Source organism: Eubalaena glacialis, chromosome 15 (assembly GCF_028564815.1).
Source record: "Eubalaena glacialis isolate mEubGla1 chromosome 15, mEubGla1.1.hap2.+ XY, whole genome shotgun sequence".
Taxonomy (NCBI): domain Eukaryota; kingdom Metazoa; phylum Chordata; class Mammalia; order Artiodactyla; family Balaenidae; genus Eubalaena; species Eubalaena glacialis.
Window position 1 is genome coordinate 53,023,539 of NC_083730.1, and position 22,413 is coordinate 53,045,951.

Consider the following 22,413-nt stretch of genomic DNA (forward strand, 5'->3'; position numbering starts at 1 on the left):
ATCATCTCCACACAAATATATTGAAACTAGCAATTCTGAGAAGAGGAGAGCACAAATGCAGGATATTAAAAATGCACTTGAAATTAAAAGACCAGCAACTTAAAACAATCTGTTTATATACAGACTGCTATATCAAATCCTCATGGTAACCATAAACCGAAAATCTACAACAGATACATACAAAAAAGAAAAAGGAATCCAAACACAACACTAAAGTTAGTCATCAAATCACAAGAGAACAAAAGAGGAAGTGAAGAAAAAAGACCTACAAAAACAAATCCAAAACATTAAGAAAATGGCAATAGGAACATACATATCAATAATTATTTTAAATGTAAATGTATTAAAAGCACCAACCAAAAGACACAGACTGGATGAATGGATACAAAAACAAGACCCATATATATGCTGTCTAGAAGAGACCCACTTCAGATCTAAGGACACATACAGACTGAAAGTGAGGGGATGGAAAAAGGTATTCCATGCAAATAGAAATCAAAAGAAAGCTGGAGTAGCAATACTCGTATCAGATAAAATAGACTTTAAAATAGACTATTACAAGAGACAAAGAAGGACACTACATGATGATCAAGGGATCAATCCAAGAAGAAGATAATAACAATTGTAAATATATATGCTCCCAACATAGGAGCACCCCAATATATAAAGCAAATACTAACAACCATAAAAGGAGAAACTGACAGTAACACAATAATAGTGGGGGACTTTAACACCTCACTTTCACCAATGGATAGATCATCCAGAGAGAAGATCAATAAGGAAACACAGGCCTTAAATGACACATTAGACCAATGGACTTAACTGATATTTATAGAGCATTCCATCCAAAAGCAGCAGAATATATTCTTCTCAGGTGCACGTGGAACATTCTCTAGGATTGAACACATGCTGGGCCACAAAGTGAGCCCTGGTAAATTTAAGAAAACTGAAATCGTATCAGTCATCTTTTCCAACGACAATACTATGAGACCAGAAATCAACTACAAGAAAAAAAAACTGTAAAAAAATACAAACACGTGGAGGCTAAACAATATGCTACTAAACAACCAATGGACCACTGAAGAAATCAAAGAGGAAATCAAAAAATACAGAGACAAATGAAAACAAAAGCACAACTATCCAAAACCTAGGGGATGCAGCAAAAGCAGTTCTAAGAGGGAAGTATATAGCAATACAATCTTACCTCAGGAAACAAAAATCTCAAATAAACAACCTAACCTTACACCTAAAGCAACCAGAGAAAGAACAAACAAAACCCAAAGGTAGTAGAAGGAAATAAATCATAAAGATCAGAGCAGAAATACATGAAACAGAAACGAAGAAAACAACAGAAAAGACCACTGAAACTAAAAGGTGTTTCTTTGAAAAGATAAACAAAATTGATAAACCTTTAGCCAGATTCATCAAGAAAAAAAGGGAGAGGGCTCATATCAATAAAACTAGAAATGAAAAAGGAGACGTTTCAACAGACACCGCAGAAATACAAAGGATCATAAGAGACTACTACAAGCAACTCTAAGCCAATAAAATGGACAACCTGGAAGAAATGGACAAATTCTTAGAAAGGTACAATTTCCCAAGAATGAACCAGGAAGAAACAGAAAATATGAACAGACCAATCACAAGTACTGAAATTGAAACTGTGATTAAAAACTTCCAACAAACAAAAGTCCAGGACAAGATGGCTTCCCAGGCAAATTCTACCAAACATTTAGAGAAGAGCTAACACCTATCCTTCTGAAATTATTGCAAAAAACTGCAGGGGAAGGAATACTCCCAAACTCATTCTATGAGGCCACCATCACCCTGACACCAAAACCAGACAAAGATACCACAAAAAAAGAAAATTACAGAACAGTATCACTGATGAACATAGATGCAAAAATCCTCAACAAAATACTAGCAATCTGAATCCAACAACACATTAAAAGGATCATACACCAGGATCAAGTGGTATTTATCCCAGGGATGCTAGGATTTTTCAATATCCACAAATTAATCAGAGTGATACACCACATCAACAAACTGAATAAAAACCATATGATCATCTCAACAGATGCAGAAAAAGCTTTTGACAAAACTCAACACCCACTTATGATAAAAATTCACCAGAAAATGGGCATAGAGGGAACATGCTTCAACATAATAAAGACCATACATGACAAGCCTACAGCTAACATCAACCAGAGAAAGAACAAACAATAGTGAAAAGCTGAAAGCATTTCCTCTAAGATCAGGAACAAGACAAGGATGTCCACTCTTACCACTTTTATTCAACATAGTTTTGGAAGTCCTAGCCATGGCAATCAGAGAAGAAAAAGAAACAAAAGGAATCCAAATAGGAAAAGAAGAAGTAAAACTGCCACTGTCTGCAGATGACATGATACTATACACAGAAAATCCTAAAGATGCTAACAGAAAACTACTAAAGCTCATCAATGAATTTGGTAAAGTTGCAAGATACATAATTAATACACAGAATCTGTTTCACTTCTATACACTAACATTGAAAGATCAGAAAGAGAAATTAAAGAAACAATCCCATTTACAATCACATCAAAAAGAATAAAATACCTAGGAATAAACCTACCGAAGGAACAAAAGACCTGTGCTCAGAAAATTTATTATAAGACACTGACGAAAGAAATCACAGATGGCAGAAACAGATGAAAAGATATACCATGTTCTTGGATTGGAAGAATCAATATTGTCAAAATAACTATACTACCCAAGGCAATCTACAGAGTCAATGCAATCCCTATCAAATTACCAATGGCATTTTTCACAGAACTAGAACAAAAACTCTTAAAATTTGTATGGAGACACAAAAGACCCCGAATAGCCAAAGAATCTTGAGAAAGAAAAACGGAGCTGGGAGAATCAGGCTCCCTGACTTCAGACTATACTACAAAGCTACAGTAATCAAGACAGTACGGTCCTGGCACAAAAACAGAAATATAAATCAATGGAACAGGATAGAAAGCCCAGAAATAAACCCATGCACCTATGGTCAATTAGTCTATGACAAAGGAGGCCAAGACTATACCATGGAGGAAAGACAGTCTCTTCAATAAATCATGCTGAGAAAACTGGACAGCCACATGTAAAAAACATGAAATTAGAACACTCCCTAACACCATACACAAAAATAAACTCAAAATGAATTAAAGGCCTAAATGTAAGAACAGATAATATAAAACTCTTAGAGGAAAACATAGGCAGAACACTCTAGGACATAAAAGATATCACAGTAATATCTTTTTCAAGCTGTCTCCTAGAGTAATGGAAATAAAAACAAAAATAAACAAATGGGACCTAATTAAACTCAAAAGCTTTTGCACAACAAAGGAAACCAAACAAAAAGACAACCCACAGAATGGGAGAAAATATTTGCAAATGATGAGACTGAGATTAGTCTCCAAAATTTACAAACAGCTTATGCAGCTCAGAATCGAAAAAAAAAAACCCCAATCAAAAAATGGGGGGAAGATCTAAATAGACCTTTCTCCAAAGAAGACATACAGATGGCCAAGAGGCAGATGAAAAGATGCTCAACATTGCTAATTATTAGAGAAATGCAAGTCAAAACTACAATGAGATATCATCTCACACCAGTCAGAAGGGCCATCATTAAAAAGTCTACAAACAATAAATGCTGGAGAGGGTGTGGAGAAAAGGGAACCCTCCTAGACTGTTGTGGGAATGCAAACTGGTAACAGCCATATGGAGAACAGTATGGAGGTTCCTTAAGAAAATAAAAACAGAGCTACCATATGATCAAGTAATCTCACTCCTGGGCATACAGCCAGAGAAAAACATGGTTCAAAAGGATACACGCACTCCAATGTTCATTGAAGCACTGTTTACAATAGCCAAGACATGGAAGCAACCTAAATACCCATCAACAGAGGAATGGATAAAGAAGATGTGGTACATATATACAATGGAATATTAATCAGCCATAAAAAAGAATGAAATAATGCCATTTGCAGCAACACAGATGGACCTGGAGATTATCATACTAAGTGAAGTCAGACAGAGGAAGATGAATATCATATGGTATCGCTTATATGTGGAATCTAAAAAAAAATTACACAAATGAACTTATTTACAAAACAGACTCATAGACTTAGAGAACGAACTTACGGTTACTAGGGGGTATGAGTGGCGGGAGGGATAGACTGGGAGTTTGGGATTTACATGTACATACTACTATATTTAAAAAAGATAACCAACAAGCACCTACTGTATAGCAAAGGGAACTCTGCTCAGTATTCTGTAATAACCTAAATGGGAAAAGAATTTGAAAGAGAATAGGTACATGTATATGTATAACTGAATCACTTTGCTGTACACCTGAAACTAACACAACATTGTTAATCAACTATGCTCCAATATAAAATAAAAATTTTAAAGATTTTTTTTAAATGGCAGAAGACATGAATAGCGACTGCCCCAAAGAAGATATACAAATGGCCAATGAAAAGATGTTCAACATGAAAAGATGTTCAACATCACTAATCATTAGGGAAATAAAAATCAAAACCACAATGAGATTATCACTTCACACCCATTAGGATGGCTAATGAAAAAAAAAAAAAGTTAGAAAAAACTAGTAAGTGTTGGTTGGCAAGGATGTGGAGAAACTGGAACCCTTGTGCACTGTTGATGAGAACGCAAAATGGTGTCGCCACTATGGAAAACAGTATGGTAGTTCCTCAAAAAATTAAAAATAGAATTATCCTACGATCCAGCAATTCCACTCTGAGTATATACCTCCCAAAGTTGAACACAAGGTCTCAAAGAGACATGTATACCCATGTTCATAGTAGCATTATTCACAATAGCTAAAACATGGAAGCAACCCGAATGCCCTTTGACGATGGATGAATGGATAAACAAAATGTGATACATACACACACACACACTATTCTGCCTTAAAAAGGAAGGAAATTCTAACACATTTTATATCATGGATGAAACTTTAAAGACATGCTAAGTGACTACGCCAGCCACGAAAGGACAAATACTTATGATTCCACGTATATGAGGTTCCTAGAATCATCAAATCCAGGGAAATAAAATTGAAGGGTGATTGCCAGGGACTGAGGAGAGGAAGAAATGAAGAGTTTAATGGGTACAAATTTCAGGTTGGAAAGATAAAGTTCTGGAGATGGATGATGGTGACAGCTGTACAACAATGTAATTTTACTTAATGCCACTGAACTATACTCTTAAAAATGGTTAAAATGGTAATTTTATCTTATGTATATTTCACAATTTAAAATTTTTTAAACATTAAAAACTTACTATCAGTTATAAATGTATAGGAAAATTAAAAATAGTAAAATTTACATTTACTTAGTAGCCTGTAATTGAAAACATTTAATGCTCAGAAACACTGAGCATTAAAGTGTTTTACTTCTCTGTAAAATATGTATCAAGAGTGTTTGAACAGCACTTGCTTTCTTTTTGTCATATAACTTATGATGCAGAGGGAGCATTTTTGCTACTATGCCTTGGTGAATTGTCGTCCTTCTTACCAAGTCTGGATCAGCTTCCAAAATTGTAGCCTTTGTGCCATCAACGTTGTGAAGTATTTCTGAGATTCCTTTAATGTGAAGTTTTACATTCATCACCTCCTCTGGGACATCCTCATCTTTTCCCTTACGACCACTCTCCTCCTTTGTGTTGATAAGCTCGCCTCCACTGGGCACCCGTGGGAGTCTCAATGGCAGAGACAACAATCCCAGGTTAGCTATTCCTTCTATAACTCCATTCATATTTGATTCAAACTTCATTTCCAGCATGATCACCTTTCTCTCTGCTGCACTTTCATCTTCGTTGGTCAAATCCCTCTTTCAAACAGCCGTTTTTGTAAAATGTCATGTGGGTTTATCACTATGAGACAAAGAGACAACAACAATATACTCTGCTGTCTGTGTGGGAACTGAATAAGGGATGTGCAGCACTCAATGACAGACAGACTCCGAAACAAGTGATGTGACTGGCCACTGAGCATGATGTGCATCTGTTACATCCGTGGTGACTTGTGGGCTGAAGAGCTAGCAGCTTGTGTATAGTTACTCATAGTACACACACAGATGAAACTGAAATGTGAACTGTGTTTTGGGGGGTACTGGTTATTTAACTAACCTCTGGTAACTGAAATCCATGCATATTAGAACCAAGCAAAGCGAGTGCTGTATGTGTATAATTACAAACTGAGGTAAGAAGCCCAGAGGAAAGGAACGTGATTCTTAGAGAATCTTCAAGAATCTGAAAGAAGTCAGAGTGACTAGAAGTCAGAGTAAGGGAAGGGCACAGCCATGCAACATAAGGCTACAGAGTGACATGACTGACCAAAGTGTTGATATTTTAAATAAAGGTTAATATCGATTCTAAAGCTTGTTAAAACGAAAATCATTGTCAATTTAAAGCTATTTTACTTTTCCATTTTTACATAAACCACCATATGAAAAGAGGAGCTATAAGCCTATTTTGTAGCATGAGCTTCTTTGGCTTTGTACAGCCCGAGCCTAGAAGCAACACAGTGAAATTATTTTAAAATATAAGAAAAAAAGGATTAAGCAGTAAATGGTCAAGGGCCAAACCAAGCAGAGCCAAGTCATACCACAGAGATGCTGTCAGAGATTCTGGTCCTGATCCTGAGAGCAGGAGGAGGTTATTTTAATTTCCTGGGACTGCTGTAATAAATTGTCACAAACTTGGTGGCTTAAAACAATAGAAATTTTTCCTCTCCCAGTTCTGGAGGCCAGAAGTCTGAAAACAGTTTCCCTGGGCTGAAATCAAGGTGTGGGCAGGGCTGGGCTCCCTCTCGAGGCTTTAGGGAGAATCCATGCCTTGACTACTCCAGCTTCCGGGGACTGCCTGCATTCCTGGGCTTGTGGCTGCCATCACTCCAATCTTCAAGGCTAATGTCTTCAAATTTCTTCTCTCTGCTCTGTTTTCGTGTTTTCAGAGCAGTCTTCTCTATGCGTATAAAATCTCCCTCTGCCTCCCTCTTACAAAGATATGTGTGATTGCATCTATCCAATCCAGGAGGACTGGCTATCCACCCAGATAATCCAGGATAATCTTCCCATCTCAAAATCTTTCACTTAATCATGCCTGCAAAGACCCTTTTTGTGGCCATCTAAGTTAACACTCAGTGGGTTCCAGGGATTAAGATATGGATATCTTTTGGAAGACCATTTTTCAGCCTACCACTGAGGCCATGAAGGGGTTCTTAGCAGAGGCAATATAATTAGACACAAAAAGATCACTCTGGTGGGGGTGGAGGAGGGACAGAGAGGAAAAGAGGAAGCCGGCTGGGCTCTGCAATTGTCCAAGGAGCGGTGACTTGGACGAGGTGGTGGTGAAGAGAAGTGAACGGACTCAAGAGATACTCAGGAAGGAAAACTGGCAGACACAGAAGGTGAGGAAGAGAGGTGCCTAGAGGACCTTCAAGACTTCTGGAGTCTCTAACCTTGTTGCAAGTGGTGCCACCCACTGAGCTTGGGAACATCAGAAGAGCAGATGTGCAGGAGACCATGAGGCTAAACAAGTGACCTGCAAGACTGCTGGGTGATGCCAAGCAGCACAATAGGGTTCTTTTCAGAGAAAGCAGGGGAAACAGCATACGCTCTGGGGTTGGGGCCAGATCTCCCACACAAAATCTTTTTAACTTGGGTTCAGTAAGACTTCATTTTGTCCCAAGCGAAGTGACAGTGGTAATACTTATCCTCAGGGCTGCTGAGAGAACTGGGATTAAGGGTAAAATTCACGAATCACAGCGTGTGTTAACGGTAAGCACTGATCACCCACTTGATTACCATTCACTGCCGTTCTCTGCCTGATCAGTAATGCAAGCAAAGACCAAGTCTGCTGTGTGATTATATGACTGTAACACTTCTTACTTTATTCTGATTCCTCTCTAGCTTTGCTAATTCGTATTCGTTTATTGCTAAAGCCTGAGGCTCATTTAGTTACTGATGTATTCTGAAAATAACTCATCAGGCTAAATAAAGTCAATTTTTTCCTACAGTTTTTCTAATTGTGTCATTAACGTGTATCAAATATCTTCCTAACTCATCAGTATTTAGTTCCTTCTCTATCTTAAATCATACAAATAGATAATCAACTCAATCATCTCCCTTCTACATTAACAGCAGATGGAACCAGCATTGATAAGCAACTTAAAAAGAGATCATCCAAACCAAATATTATCAGCTAGCTAAAAAGCCTTTCCAATCACCTGTTCAAAAAAGCTTATTTTTTAAGTAACAAAATTGTGTTTTCATTAATTTTCTCATCTTTAAATTATCACAGGGTCCTTTTATTATGTGTGGCAATAATCCACAAACTGCATGAACACTTTGAGGATTAAACACACTCAGCTGTCTAGACAAGCAATTCAAACACTAAGTTATCTTAGATAATCACTTAGAAATTTTAGGAGATTTCTCTATTTTTCAGTTAAAAAGGCATTTCAAAGTGAAACTAGAGACTTACTCTTCATAATAAAATTTTAGTAAACTAGTGCTCAGTAAACAACTCTGAACTTCGTAAGAAAGTGTCTCTCACCAAAGCACCTACTTTTTCCTTTAGTTTTCAGCGGAGCATAGGGCAGGAAAATTTCATTTGGGTTTAGTTCATTATTCATAAGCTTCCTTAACTATAAACTTAGACTTCAACTGAATAGCTCCTTGATGAGGTTTTGTTTTACTTTGAGATAAAACATTCTTCTATCAAGAGAAAAGCTCACAGTTTCAAGTTAGCCTCAACTACCCTCTCTCATAAGCCCAGCTCTGATCCAAGATGCCACACAAGGGATACAAAAACCACTCAAACCATTCTGTCATTTGTTGCTATTTTTACATTGGTAATTGCTCCAGAACAAGAATCCATTGGAATTTCACCACAGCAGGTCCTGACACTTGGCTAAACTACTTCAGACAGCTGTTTCCACTCTCCCGTGGCCCTCCCCTCTTTTTTTCCCTGTGATATTTCAAGAGGAGTAATTTCCAGCTCAATTTGTAATTTTAGTAATTCAAGGTAATGAGTGTCTCATCAATCATCAATACAGAAAGACCAAAAAACTTGTGGATGCCAGTGGTTGAGAGCTGAAGCAAATGGCATTCCAAATATAAACTCTTGTTCTTTTCTGAGCAATTAAGTTGTTGCAAACCTTGCTATTGTCCAGGAGACAGCCAATTTCTCCAACAACTGCAGTCCTACAGAAGCCAGCCCCATTTCGCCTTGGGTAGTTCAAGAGTCACAACATCAGACAAGTATGCAACTGATGGATTCAACGTGCTTCTTTATTTTAGACCCCAATAAATTTGAGGGTAGCATGATTTACAAGACACAAAGATATCAAGTTCCTTTTTGCTCCAGAGATGAGCTGACAATAATACATAACTAGAGATTTTGCAATTCACTATTCAAAATGAAGGGGGTAAAAGCACTTGAAGCCTTGACAGTGACTCATTATCCTGGAAGCAGTCCCACAGCGGCCATGTAGCATGGATTTCCATTTAATCCAATTGCCTCTCAAAACCCAAATTTCTGTCATTTAGTAAATTCAACTTGGATTTGAATACAAAATGTCATTTTCCCTCATTTTCTGTCCAGTTAGAATAGTACCAAAAATTTTACTTGATAGAGATGAAGTGATACAAACATTTAAAAATCTGTTTATCGGGCTTCCCTGGTGGCGCAGTGGTTGAGAATCTGCCTGCCAATGCAGGGGAAACAGGTTCGAGCCCTGGTCCGGGAAGATCCCACATGACACGGAGCAACTGGGCCCGTGAGCCACAACTACTGAGCCTGCGCGTCTGGAGCTTGTGCTCCGCAACAAGAGAGGCCGCGATAGTGAGAGGCCCGCGCACCGCGATGAAGAGTGGCCCCCGCTTGCCGCAACTAGAGAAAGCCCTCGCACAGAAACGGAGACCCAACACAGCCAAAAATAAATAAACAAAATTAAAAAAAAAAAAATCTGTTTATCTGGTGAATGACTTACATCATGGAAGTAAAACGTGAAGGAGGGCTGCTGTAGTCATGAGGCAAGGAAGTGAATTCCAAAGCAAAAGGGGTCTATCTAGATAAGGAGGCCAAAGTGGGAAGAACAGCAAATAATGCTTATTAACCATGGGAAGCCAGAAGGAGACACATCATGCTCAGATTCACGTCCTAGAAAAGCTCCACCCAGAAGGAATACAATGGTGCAATCAAGCATGTAAAAAACAGGTTGAGCTAACACGTACTACGGGATGCAGTTGATGGCGTGGCTGAGGCTGGAAAGACACAGGTCCTGCATGCTGGCTCCGCAATGAGAATAAAGAAGGGAAGGGGCCCCAGTGGCTCTCCATCCCCCTGGAGGGACAGAAGAACCTGCGCTGACATCCCTTCCTGGAGCTCTAAGAGCCCTAGAAGCAGCCGTGTGTGACCTGGAAACGCTGGCGTTTAGAGACAGCAACAGGTGAGGCCAACACTGGAGGAACCCCGCCGTGCACCCTGCCCTCGCACTCAGGATCACAGACACACTGGGGGCACTGCCTCCTCCAGCACGTACCCTCTGCAGCAGCCCTGCCAGCTGGGGCTTGCCTCCCCTTCCTGCTGCTCCCAGCGGCCCCAGGATTTCAGCTGCAGAGACCGAACCTGATCTTGAGCCCTACACCCCAAGCCCAGTACCTCTCAATGGAGGTGTTCTGGAAATCTGTGGGGGCCGTTTTGGGGTGACATGATGACGGCAGAATAGGCCAAGGACCCCAGACATCCTCAATGTGCAAGAGAGTCCCAAGTATCACCCCATGTCCCACACAACCTCTGAAGGTCTGGAAATCCACGTGTATGAAACTGTTTTCCATTATTTAGTTCTAAAATCCACCGCCATTGACTTACAAGCACAAAATCATTCTGTCCTTGTTTAAATATACCCTTTCTCAAGATCTGTTCACAACTGTAGAAAACTATGTCAGTAACAGCCACACTGCTTGCGGTATCTGAGCTGCCAACACACCACAGCTACACTAGCCCGCGTCTGCAGCTATCACATGCCAGAATTTCAAAGGGATGTTGAAAACTCCTTTACATATATTTAAAGCCAAGTTATTAAAGACCCATGAAATACTGGATACCAAGGATTTTCATTAATAAATTTCATTTTTGCCATCTATTAAGAATCTGTAGCACACTGAAATTTATATCAGGAGAACTGCACAGAGAATTTATTTATTTGGGGTTTATTTTTCTACCTTACTCTGATACTGTCCTTGGGGTGACACACCTCCCACCCCACCCCCCATCCCAACTTCCCTATAAACTTTTTCCAATTCATCCTCAAATCCTAGAAATCTATTAAGGGCTTTGGTCTCCAAAGTACTGGGTTTGGGGAGGGACTTAAAGATGGGAGATCTGTTTTCTGAGACACTTTTTCAGCACACATCCCATGTCCTAACGCAGGGAATTAATTATGCTGACAATACCCTGACACGAGCAGCCTGGTTCATTGCAAAAATGCTTCCTCATTTTCTCCACGTCAACAGTCCGTGGTTTGCCTTGGCATATTATGCTACTTCACTTAAGGCTGTTTCCCCGTTTTCTCTTAACAGACACAGAAAAGTGTCGTCTGTTACTTCTTTTATGTCAAGTGTATCTACTCTCTCATTTTTCTACTATGGAATGGCTTCTGACCATCTCTTAAATCCAAATTTATTCACTGTACACAGGTGCAAGCACCTAACTAGTTCGTCTTCTGATGAAGGTGTGCTGAGCATTTACATTTTGAAATACATGTAATTTTGTGTTATGAATTTCTTTTTACTTCTCCTTTATGATACTATTTGGGCATTCTACTGACTTTTAGACATTGTATGTGTGGGCAGGTCATTTCATCTGTCAATTTCATTTTAGGATCACAGAAGGGGAATTACACAATATTGTATCTGTTTCAAAGAAAGGGCATTAGATTTGAGAGAGTCGAGAGCCACCCGTCTGGAAAGCTTCCCCTCCCAACCTCCAAGTTCTTCCAGAGACCAGTTCTTCCTGAAATTCAGGACAGGGATCGTGGAGTCGAGAAGCTAGACTCCTGCCTTCTCCTGCCAGAGAGGCAAGTAACACCAGCACATCATGCCGCCACCACCCGGGGTAACGCAGAGCGCCGGGGGAGGCTGATGGGAGCAGTGGAAGGGCTGGCCAGTGAGGGTAGGCCTCTGTCTGACCAGAGACAACATGGGGTGGAGGACAGCTCAGTCAAAGAGCTACGATGTCCAGAGTTACACCTGCCCAGGCCAGGTGCAGCTGAGACCCATGGCCACTTCAGAAGCAGGAGACCTCATCAGAGCCTCCGATTTCCCTTTGATGGCACCTGTCAAGACTAGCATGTGCTTGGCGGCAGCTCTGCTCCCCATCGCCCCACACTATGCACTGGGCAGCCTGGATGCACCAAAGGGAAGAGGCTGAAGAGCCAGACAGGAGTCCTGCTACCTGCGTTTGAGAAGCTGAGCATCAGTTCAGGGGGTGCTTGGAGCCCCTCCACTGGGTCCAGACATATCCACTGCACATCAGAATGCAGGAGGGTTTTGAGGAATCAAGGCTCCTAAAGGGCACTGCCCCTGGGCTGCACGTGCAAATAAAGGGGAGCTGACATGCCTATAAAACCTCTTGGACCCCACATTACCGCAGCGACCTCAGGAAGGTCAGGACCACCCGACGAGAAGTCTACCCATCTCGGCCCTCTGGCCCAGACAGGCAGCCGTGTAAACGATGCCCGTACATCACAGTGCTGAATAAAGAGGCAGAAGGATGCTGCAGGAGCGCCACCACCTTCTCATGGAAATCTGAGCTGTGTCTTGAATGACCAGTCAGAACTAGTTAGATAACACAAAAGTCTCCAGCACGACTAACTTGGAAGGGACCTAGAAAGAGGCAGGAGGGAGGCAGGGAAGCAGACAGGACAGATCAGAGCACATCCTATGCTAAGCCAAGACCTCGGACTTCATCCTGAGGCCAGCTGGGAGCCACAGAGCATCTAAAGCTCGGGTGACACACTCCCCGCGGACAGACCTCTCTGGTAGTTTATCAGATCGCCTGTGGGGATCAGAGTGTGGTTTGCAAATTTCTGGGGAAACTAACCCCAAAATGACATTAGCAGCACACAGGTAAACTTCTCATAGTGTAAGAGCTACAGAAGCGAGATAGTGTAGTGCTGGGGTTAAACACTCAGGCTCTGCAGCCAGACACCCTGGGTTCAAAGCCAGCTCTCCCACTTACTGTGAAACCTTGGGCAGGTCATCCAATGTCACTGTGCTTCCCCCCAGCCCCCCGTTAAGAGGGAGGTGACAAGAGCACCCCTCACAGAGCTGTGGGGAGGATAAAGTGGATTAACACACGGGGAGTGCTGATGTGCGGCCTGGCACAGAGAAAGTACCACCTAGTATTTACCATTACGTGTTTATTTTGATGCATCGTTAGGAAAAATAAGTTACCTAAACCAGTGATTTCACAGATATTACAGCTTGGATAAGACTGAGTGTTAAAGTGACTCTTTCTGCAGCAGATTTAAAGGTATTAAGTGAGCAATGCCTGCTCGAAGCAGGGAAACACTTCTCACCTTTGTGTCCTGCACACAGTGGACCTTCTCTAAGGGCTTTCTCCATCATAACGGACCATTTTCCTGTAAGACAAGAGTAACTCCCTGTTGTATATCTATTTCTTGTGTTCTGAAATTCTTGAGCAAGAAGGAAGAGATGGAGAAAGCAACCTTAGCTAGGAGGAAAAGGGCGGAGACGGCCAACCAGCAACCACCTTTACACACAAAGAAGAACCCAGTCTCCATCTTCAAATCAGACGTCAGAAGTCATTCACACACATCTAGACAGCAAATTTACGAACAGCTTTCTAGAACATGTGTTTGTAACTATGTATGGTGACAAATGTTAACTAGACTTATTGTGGTGATCACTGCACAATATATACAAACATCACATCATCATGTTGCACACGTGAAACTAGGGTGTTGCATGACAACTATACCTCAAAAAACATGCAAGCAAAGTCACTTGTTCAGAAACTGGGATGCATTTCTCCGAATAACAAGGCTTCAAGTGGTGACTGGATCCCCAGGTTAGCTCACAAAGACCTATTCAATCCCAAGCCGGACCTCTGTTACCAGCTGAACAGAGTACTGCAAATTTAAGGGACGGAGTAAGTGGAGGAAAAAGTCTAAGACGGAGATGAGTTCCTCCCCGGGGAACCCCAGCCCCTTGCACGGGGCAGAGGCGGTGCTAAACAAAGTTTTGAAATAACAGCCATCTACTTTCTGTGCTTCTCTTATCCTCTCTCCTCTCCTGGAGTTCTCAGCATGGGCCTCTTCAAACTCCCCCCCTGTTGTTGCTGGGTAAGTAGGAGGGTGACCCTGGCAGAGGAGACTGGGGTGTGAAAAACGGGATGTTAGGAGCTAAAAAGTCTGTACAAACTGTCTAAGCCCTGAAACGCAATGGTGTGTTTGGGGGTCCACAGGGTGTTCCGTGTAACGAGAAGAAAGAGCACCTCAGGCCACCCCACCCCCGCGGTACAGGTGGTCACTTTTTTCTGACAATTTCCTAGATAAACTCTCCCGTTATCCTACAGGCAGCTGCATTTTTAAAAAAAAATTCCAATTAAGCCAAATGAATCTTTAATTGGGATCTTTTCAGACAGTGCAATAGTTGGGGGGGGGGGAAATCAGCCTTTTTACAAACACACCGCTGAGCTGAGGAGGATGGAAAAAGGCAGCAGCTGAGTTTCCTCCCTGCCGTCAGTTCCCTACACCATTTCTGCTTTCCGTCGCTTCTCCTCTTCCTGCATTTCTGCACCTATGAACTCTCCAGGGACTCTGGCAGCGAGGCCCAGGCACCCTGGCTCTGGGAGCAGCCAGATCATGCAGAAAACAAGGGCAGCCGGCAAGCTCTTCCTGGCGTCCAGAGTATCTGACACAGTGCTGGGCACACAAGAGGCTCAGACGCCTACTGGCTCAGTTACACAAGCCTTTTGAGTTTTTCCAGGGAGAACTATGGTTTGTACCAGGGGTCATCAAACTCTTTCTGTAAGGGGCTGGAGAGTCAATATTTTAGGCTTTGCAGGCTGTAGGCTCTGCAAAGCTATTCACAGAGAAGATACACAGACAAGTGAGTCTGGCTGTGTCCCAATAAAACTTTATTTACAAAACCAGCCAGCCAGATTTGGTCCATGGGGCCTAGTCTGCAATCCCTGGATTATACTGAGCCATCTCTATGGTAAGACTGGCTCCATAATCAACATGCTCACAAATAAGGCCACGTGTCATACTGCTTGGTCAGATGTACCATAAACTGTGTTAAACAATTTAGGATCCATACATTCATTTTAAACATACACGTTACCATGAATTTTTCTTGCTTTTTGTTTTTAATACATTTTTGCCATTTTTATACTTTAAAATAAAGTGGAAAAGAAAAATATCACAATTCGTAATACCGACTATGCACTAATTCTATATCAAGGCCTTATTTATGCATATTTATCATCAGTGATCATTCACTTTAACCATTACATGCTTTTTGTTTGAGTTGACAATGACCAAACAGGGCTTTTTAATAATATCTACAGCCAGAAAGTTGTAGTCATGTTGGCAGGGGTAAACAATGCAGATGTTTTAGGTCAGTTAAAGCAGAGGGAGATGGTGACCTGAAGGGGAGGAGAGACAGGAAATGCCACGCCTATGAAATAAGAACTACAAAGTTCTTTGGGCCAGGAGCTCCAAATGTCTTCCGTTCTCCTCAGAGTTCAGTGTGTTTCACCTCTACTAGTCCTTCGATTAAAAAAGTAGTATCTCAAGGCAAAAAGAGAAAAAGATGGTGACATTAGGATCCTGAGGCCCAAGGAGCCAGGTGTTAATAACAGATGTGACGGCCACACTGTGAAGGATGACAGTCATCGGAGAGCATGAGTTAACTAAACACCCTGAAAGGCAGAGCTGACTCCCAGCAAACATGGACCAACCAGCGGATCTGAGAAAAAGCAAGTGTAGAAAAACCATCCAACGTGACAATCAAATAACACTAATCAGCTGGCAGCTCTCACCCCCTTCTCCAGAAGCCATTTCACATCTCCTCTCCTAGAGTTCCATTTCCACCCACCTCCGCTCACGTTCTCCTCCCTCCTCCCCTCCCGCACCCCAACTCCTTCTCCTTCAACTTACTCACTTTCACCCCATCATGGTGCTCAGCAACAGTTCCTCTGGAAAATTTTCCTTCAAGCTGGGCTACACATTCTTTCTCTCCAGTCCTACAGGCTACGGCTCACAGCCTCCCCACCGGCCAATCTTAACCTGCACCTCAACACCTAAAAACCTAGTGCCTGTCTCGTGCACATAACCACAGCCTATCTTTTATCACGAGCCTGAGTACCTACAGGTCTGAGTGTGTGTCACACACATGAACGTCAGTTAACAGTGAGAGTGTGTATGTGTGTGGGAGATGGAGTGAACATTGCTGAATGAGAGCACTGAGACCCGCGACCAACACAAGGAATGTGATTTCAGATGGTCAGGATCACGAACTTACAAAGGTATATCCTCGGGCTTAAAGCAGCACCAATGTGCCCCAACCTCTGGGAACACATCTCCAAGTGCATGATGGGGGCTGAGCATCAACAATAGGGTAGCCTGTTACACTACCACTACAGTTACAACAGAAGTGGCAGCTACATTTTGAAATCCCAACTACGGAGTCTCATATCTCAAAAGAAAGCCTCTACTGTGCATATATTTTTAACTCCTATATATACAATATCTGAATTATACAATCCCGGCCTTCCACTAATTCAGAATGGCCAAGTAACCATCTCTCACTAGGCAGCTGTTGGTGAAACTTTTATCATCCTAGTAACGTGGCAAGAGAAAGTGACCTTCTTGCTTTAAGTTTCTTAAAGTGTTATTGTTACACTAGGCACAAAATGTTTCTACTGTTAAACTAATGATAGGATTCTGGAATTTTTACTACAATGGGAAGGGTGGTGACAAAAGAATCCTAAGAAAAGAGATAATCTAATTGTTCTATCTTCTGTAGAGAAACTGAGCTAGAGGTGTTCCTCAAACACTTACGAAATCACTGCTGGGTTTTCCAGCTGGCCATTCGACTCTGGAACTGGAAGAGAAGTGTCCCAATGCATAATAGGACCCAAGTCTTTCAAATGCGTTATGTGAGGCTAACTTTAAATAGAAAGGCTACCTGCATTCAGGACATTTTGTCTTCTATTCAAACTATGCCATCAAGAAGAAAGCACAATAATAGTGAGGAAGACATCAGGTACAAAAGCTAGTTAGTGTTTATTGAGCGCTTACGCGGTGCCAGCTACCGTGAATTCTTTTAATACTAACCACCACCCTACAGGTGTGCGCGATTCCCATTTTACAGGCAAGTAAGCGAATTAAGAAACCAAAGTCAGCAGCTACAAAAAGTGGACAACTAGGATGGCAACCCTGGTTGCCGGACAGCTGATAGGATTAATGCTACCACTATCCACTCCTAAAAAAAGTTTAAGTTGCTGGAAAACAAGGTCACAGGGCAAATTACAAAATACAATCAACTAGGCAGGACAGGCAGGAATGGCTTAATGAAAAGAGCCCTGGATTTAGAACCAGGGCTTGTGTCCTGGGCCACGCTAAACACAGAGACTTGAGTGCCTCGTTACAACACTGTCATGATAAAATACACCTCACTCTTTTGCTGTCACTGGAATAGGGAGAATATAAGGGAATGTGCCTGGCACTGTGCTTAGCAGAGAAGACATATTACAGTATCTTCTTCTTTTATCCTTGGTTCCCGTTTCCAAATATAAGCAGACAGCTACAACTCCTAGCTATCCAGCGTAAGCACCCCCCCGGACCCCTCCCCCTCCCCTCGGCCCCAACACCCACAGAGAAACACCTTTCAAGGTGTATCTTTCCGCCCTTGCTGTGAGAAGAGCTTTCCTATCGCTCAAAATTTGCCCTCTAGCAACAGTGCATACAGAGGTGTCTAGATGAGGCAAAATGACTTAGTTCATGCTTTCAATATATGGGAACCATGAGGTAGTAATTTAAGTACGTTAAAGCAGTTTAGAGGGAAAAGAAGATCATTAAAATAAGTAACAGAACATTTCAAGGCAAGAAGTGTTGAAATATGCAAGCGCCGTATCTTGATCAGCAACTGAAGAAAATAAACTTGACTCAGACTTTCTCCACTCCTCTCTGATACAACATAAATTCCTATGTCTTTAAAGAGTCAAAGCACAGTAAATGAAACTTTTCTTCATGAAATACATCCTCAGATAGCTAAAAAAAGCTACAGGAGACACTGTGAGACGAGTCTTTTAAATCTATCCTCTGGAAATCCTTGATGAAACTCTGGCTTGAAATCAGACTGAATGCTTTAAAAATAAAATGTTCTGAATAAAGCTAAGAAGTTTCCATTTGCAGATTTTTTTTAAAAAACTGATTTAAAAGTAAAATGTCTCAGTGAAAAGTTTATAGTTGTGAGATAACTTGCTTTGCCATGAAGCATGTGGAAGCTCCCACCGGAAGAAACCACCATTCTTTTAAGTCTGAAAACTTCAGGCGTCTGTATCCCACCGTCCCTCATTTGCTTACAGACCGTGGCTCTCAATCAAAGCTGCACATTTGGTTTGGTCCTCTAATTCCTACCAAACCACCGGCTCTAAAGAAATGCAGCAATTGGCCCTTAAACATTTACAGGGAAGCTGCTAATCAACATCCGTGAGTCTTGTCAACACTAGAAGGACAAATCACAAACTTGCTTCCTAAACCAGAAAGCGGATGCTTCTGCTCCCCAAAGAAATTGAAGGCTCCTCCCACACCCACGAGAAAGCAACCAGGTTTCAATTCTTTTGCTTCATTTTTTAAAACGAGGAATAAAAAATTAACTGAACACACGTGTGCTTCCTCCCACTCTTCCGTATATTTAGAATCCCTCCATTTTCTTCTACCTTTAAGTTAGAGAAATCCATCATAAATTCGCTCGCTTGAAAGGCATTAGCAACTCATTTTGGGGACTGAGTTTTAGAAGAAAGGCAGAGAGAGGTGAGTAAGCAGAGTTCGGCTGATTTTTTTTTTTTTTTTTTAATTCCTGCACGGCCAGGCAGTTATGCATATCTGTTTTCAAACAAGGAAAGCGTTTGCAATGCACAACGATGCAAAGTAACGCGAGGCACAAGAAACAGGCACGATGCAGCTGGTGTGGTCCGTGTCACAAAGGCAGCACGCTAGCCGGAGTCACAACCCTGCAAGTCCCGGGCTCGCGGCTGCCTCAAATCGCATCCGGTCCCAGGCTCAAAGCCAACGGGCTCCGGACCCGGCGGCGGGGGAGGCGACCCATGAGAGAGAATCGGACAAACACCGGGCGCCCCTCTTGGAGGGCGAGGCCGGGAGAAAGTGAGGGAAGAGAACAGGAGCCAGGAAGACACGCGGCGAGTCCCGCGGAGAGAAAGGACCACGGAGCAGGGGTGGAGGCGGAAGGGGAGATGTGGCAGAGGCGCCGGCTGCAGCTCAGGCAGAGGGACAAGACACGGGGAAAGGCGACAGGGCCAAGGATCACTGACCGACGGGAGGGGGAGGGGGAGGGGGAGGAGGCTTCTGGGACGGGCCGCAAAGGGAAGCGCGCCAGCCGGCCCCGAGGTGCGCGTGCCGGGCGGGGGAGCGGGGCGCGTCAGTCACCTGTATTGTTTGAAAAGCTGGTCCGACTCCCTAAAGCCGTTGTTGAGCAGCATGTTGATGCCGGCGAGGGCCAGCTCCGCGTCCTGCAGGGGCGCCGCCGCCGAGTCTCCGTCGTCCCGCCGCCGCGGCCGCTGCTGCTCCGAGCCAGCCATGGGCGCGCGAGCCTCTGCGCAGGGCCGAGGCAAGGTGGGGTAGCAGCTGCTGCGGCCCCCGCGCGCGCCCGGAGCCCGGCTCTACCTGCCCGGAGCGCGCCGGAGCGGGCGCGGGGGAGGGGCGCGGCGGGCGGGGCGCGGAGGGAGGAGCCCGGGTCCAGCTGCAGCGCGGCGGGGGATGTGGGCGCCCAGGCCGCCGCCTCCCGCCGCCGCGGGGATTACTCAGCAGCCGCCCGCCCGTCCCCTCCGAGGCGCGCGGTTCGCGCCGCCACCGAAACGGAATCCGTTTCCGGGTGTCTCTACCCCACCGGAGCCGGGGCCGAGCCGCTGCCGCCCCCGCTTCCTGCAGCCCTCGCGCGCCGCCCCGGGCCCTCACACAGCGCCCCTCGCGCGGCAGCCCGGGGCCAGCGCGCCGAGCCTGCCCGGACACGAGCGAGGCCCCTGGGCCCGGCCCTTGACCCCCTCCTCCAAACGGGCCGGACCCGGGAGTCGCAGGGAAGCTGGAGAGGGCAGACGGGTTCGGAGAGCGGACAGGGAACTCCGCCCGGGCCGCAGCGAGAGGGCGCCTCGCTTTTGCCCCGAGTGACTGAAACCCCACGCAGGCAGCGCGCGCGACCCGCAACTTTATCCGCACCCTTGGGCCGCCTACTAGCCCGCGGCAGCCAATCCCCGAGGAGGTGGGCGGCGGGGACGGGGCCTTCGGGCACCTGCCCGACAGCTGCCCCGAGCCCAGCGTTGAAGAACTGGAGCGGCGAGGTCCTGGGTGTGTGGCACCCACACTCTCCGGCCCGCCACCAGCATTTGCGAGATGGGGCAAGAAGGCAAATGGTGGCCCAGATGGCATATACCTAAATATTTAGGAGTTATAAATTAAGCTGTTCTTGTGCGTTCTACTCTCACCCTGACAATTATGCTTTCTTACCAATGGAAGAGAAAAATAAGTGTAAAGCTGTGGTTTCCGTAGGACCGAATGTCAGTAAAACGCCAAAGATAACTGAATTTAGCCATTATTGACTAAATTCTGATGATGGGCTGGTGATGTGTGTGTGCGTAATATTAGGGAGCAAACAATCCATAAATTGATTTTTGTCATTTTTCCATAAATTAGTTTTTCTCACCTTTATCTTAGCAAAATCACTATGTATGTTGTTACAATCAAGATTATGTTATTCATGTCAAATTAAACCACCTTTCTTAAATCGTCGTAGTTCTTAAAGTGTAGTTTATTAAATTCAATTTGGAGAAACTTTGCTCTGCCAAAGCATTTACAATTGTAATTTACAATTACAATCGAAATTGTCTTTAAAAATTAAAACGATGTTCAGGTTTCGAGATAAGCCATGAATTGTAAATATCATGTCCAGCATTATAATGGGATCAATAAGATAAATGATCCCAGAAAATATTACAAAATAATATAATTTCATCCTGTAAGTAGCTATCACTTGTTTTGTGATCTGTGCCATTCCTTACATGAATATCTCAATCCATACTATATTCCCAACATTCATCTATACAAATTTAAGAGTAATGTGAATTGTTGTCACTCCTTAGCTGTCGTGTATAACTGTTACAAAGCCATGCTAATTCTTGAGTACATCTGGAGCCACAAATTAGAACACCAAAAGAAGCAAGATGATGGATGATTCTCAGCCCTGGGAAATAATACTTTGTAAGGGAGGAATCATTGCCTTCATGTGCTCTGAGAAGGATATGACAAGTTGACCAATTTTTTTTTTAATCCAAGCACTACTGGATTTAAAATAGTGTTAGTTTCAAACATCAGCACTGCCACAGGTTATAGGTTCCATTGAACCAGCACTGAGTGCCAGATCCCCAGTGATAGAGGTGCCTATGTGTTCCTTAATAAATGTATGTGTGTGTGTGTGTGTGTGTGTGTGTGTGTATGTTGTGATGAGCAGGGCCCTCTAACATGGGTCTTAGGTACTATACCGTCCATGGGGCTCACATGGGCCTCTGGCACAGAAAGGAACCCCACTGGAACATACTGCCAGTGGTTACGGGAGCTGACAACATGCCCAGTGCTTACAAACTGCCTGAACTTTGGATCTGTGGAACCATCCACCCCCAAATCCCTGAAACAATCTAGTTAACAAGGGAGGGAAACCAGGAGAGCAATACCAAACTTAGCAGATAGCCTGTACTCCCCCAACTGGAGAAGGCCGCCTCACACAGTTCTCTATGTCCCTATTACTTGAGGAGAGGGGGGGAAACAGTCAAGGCGTTGACGGCACCATGGGTGTTGTTAACAAGTTATTCCTGGGACCCTGCAGCTGATGGGGGGGAGGGGTGAGCAAAATCAAAGCCATGTTTGTGGGGCTAGTTCCATCGCAAGAACCTAGCACAATCAGTGACGCAGACTTAGTGAAATTAAACTGTTGAAAGACTGAGGCAAGGTCCAGTGCAACTTCCCAGCACCCCATAATAGGCAAGGGAGGGGCAATATGGATAGAGGATAACTCTGCCAGGTAATATACACCAGAT

At 43.5% G+C, this 22,413-nt stretch overlaps 1 protein-coding gene across 1 annotated transcript in view; it reads right to left on the reverse strand.

Moving 5' to 3' along the window:
• The window catches only part of TTC39C (tetratricopeptide repeat domain 39C), a 109,476-nt gene extending 89,467 nt beyond the window's left edge, over positions 1-20,009 (reverse strand). Inside the window, exon 1 of the mRNA XM_061169572.1 lies at positions 19,757-20,009. Within this exon, the coding sequence (XP_061025555.1) occupies positions 19,757-19,908 (152 nt within the window). The 5' untranslated portion in view covers positions 19,909-20,009. The remainder of the gene's footprint in view (positions 1-19,756) is intronic.
• Positions 20,010-22,413: the final 2,404 nt, after the last annotated feature.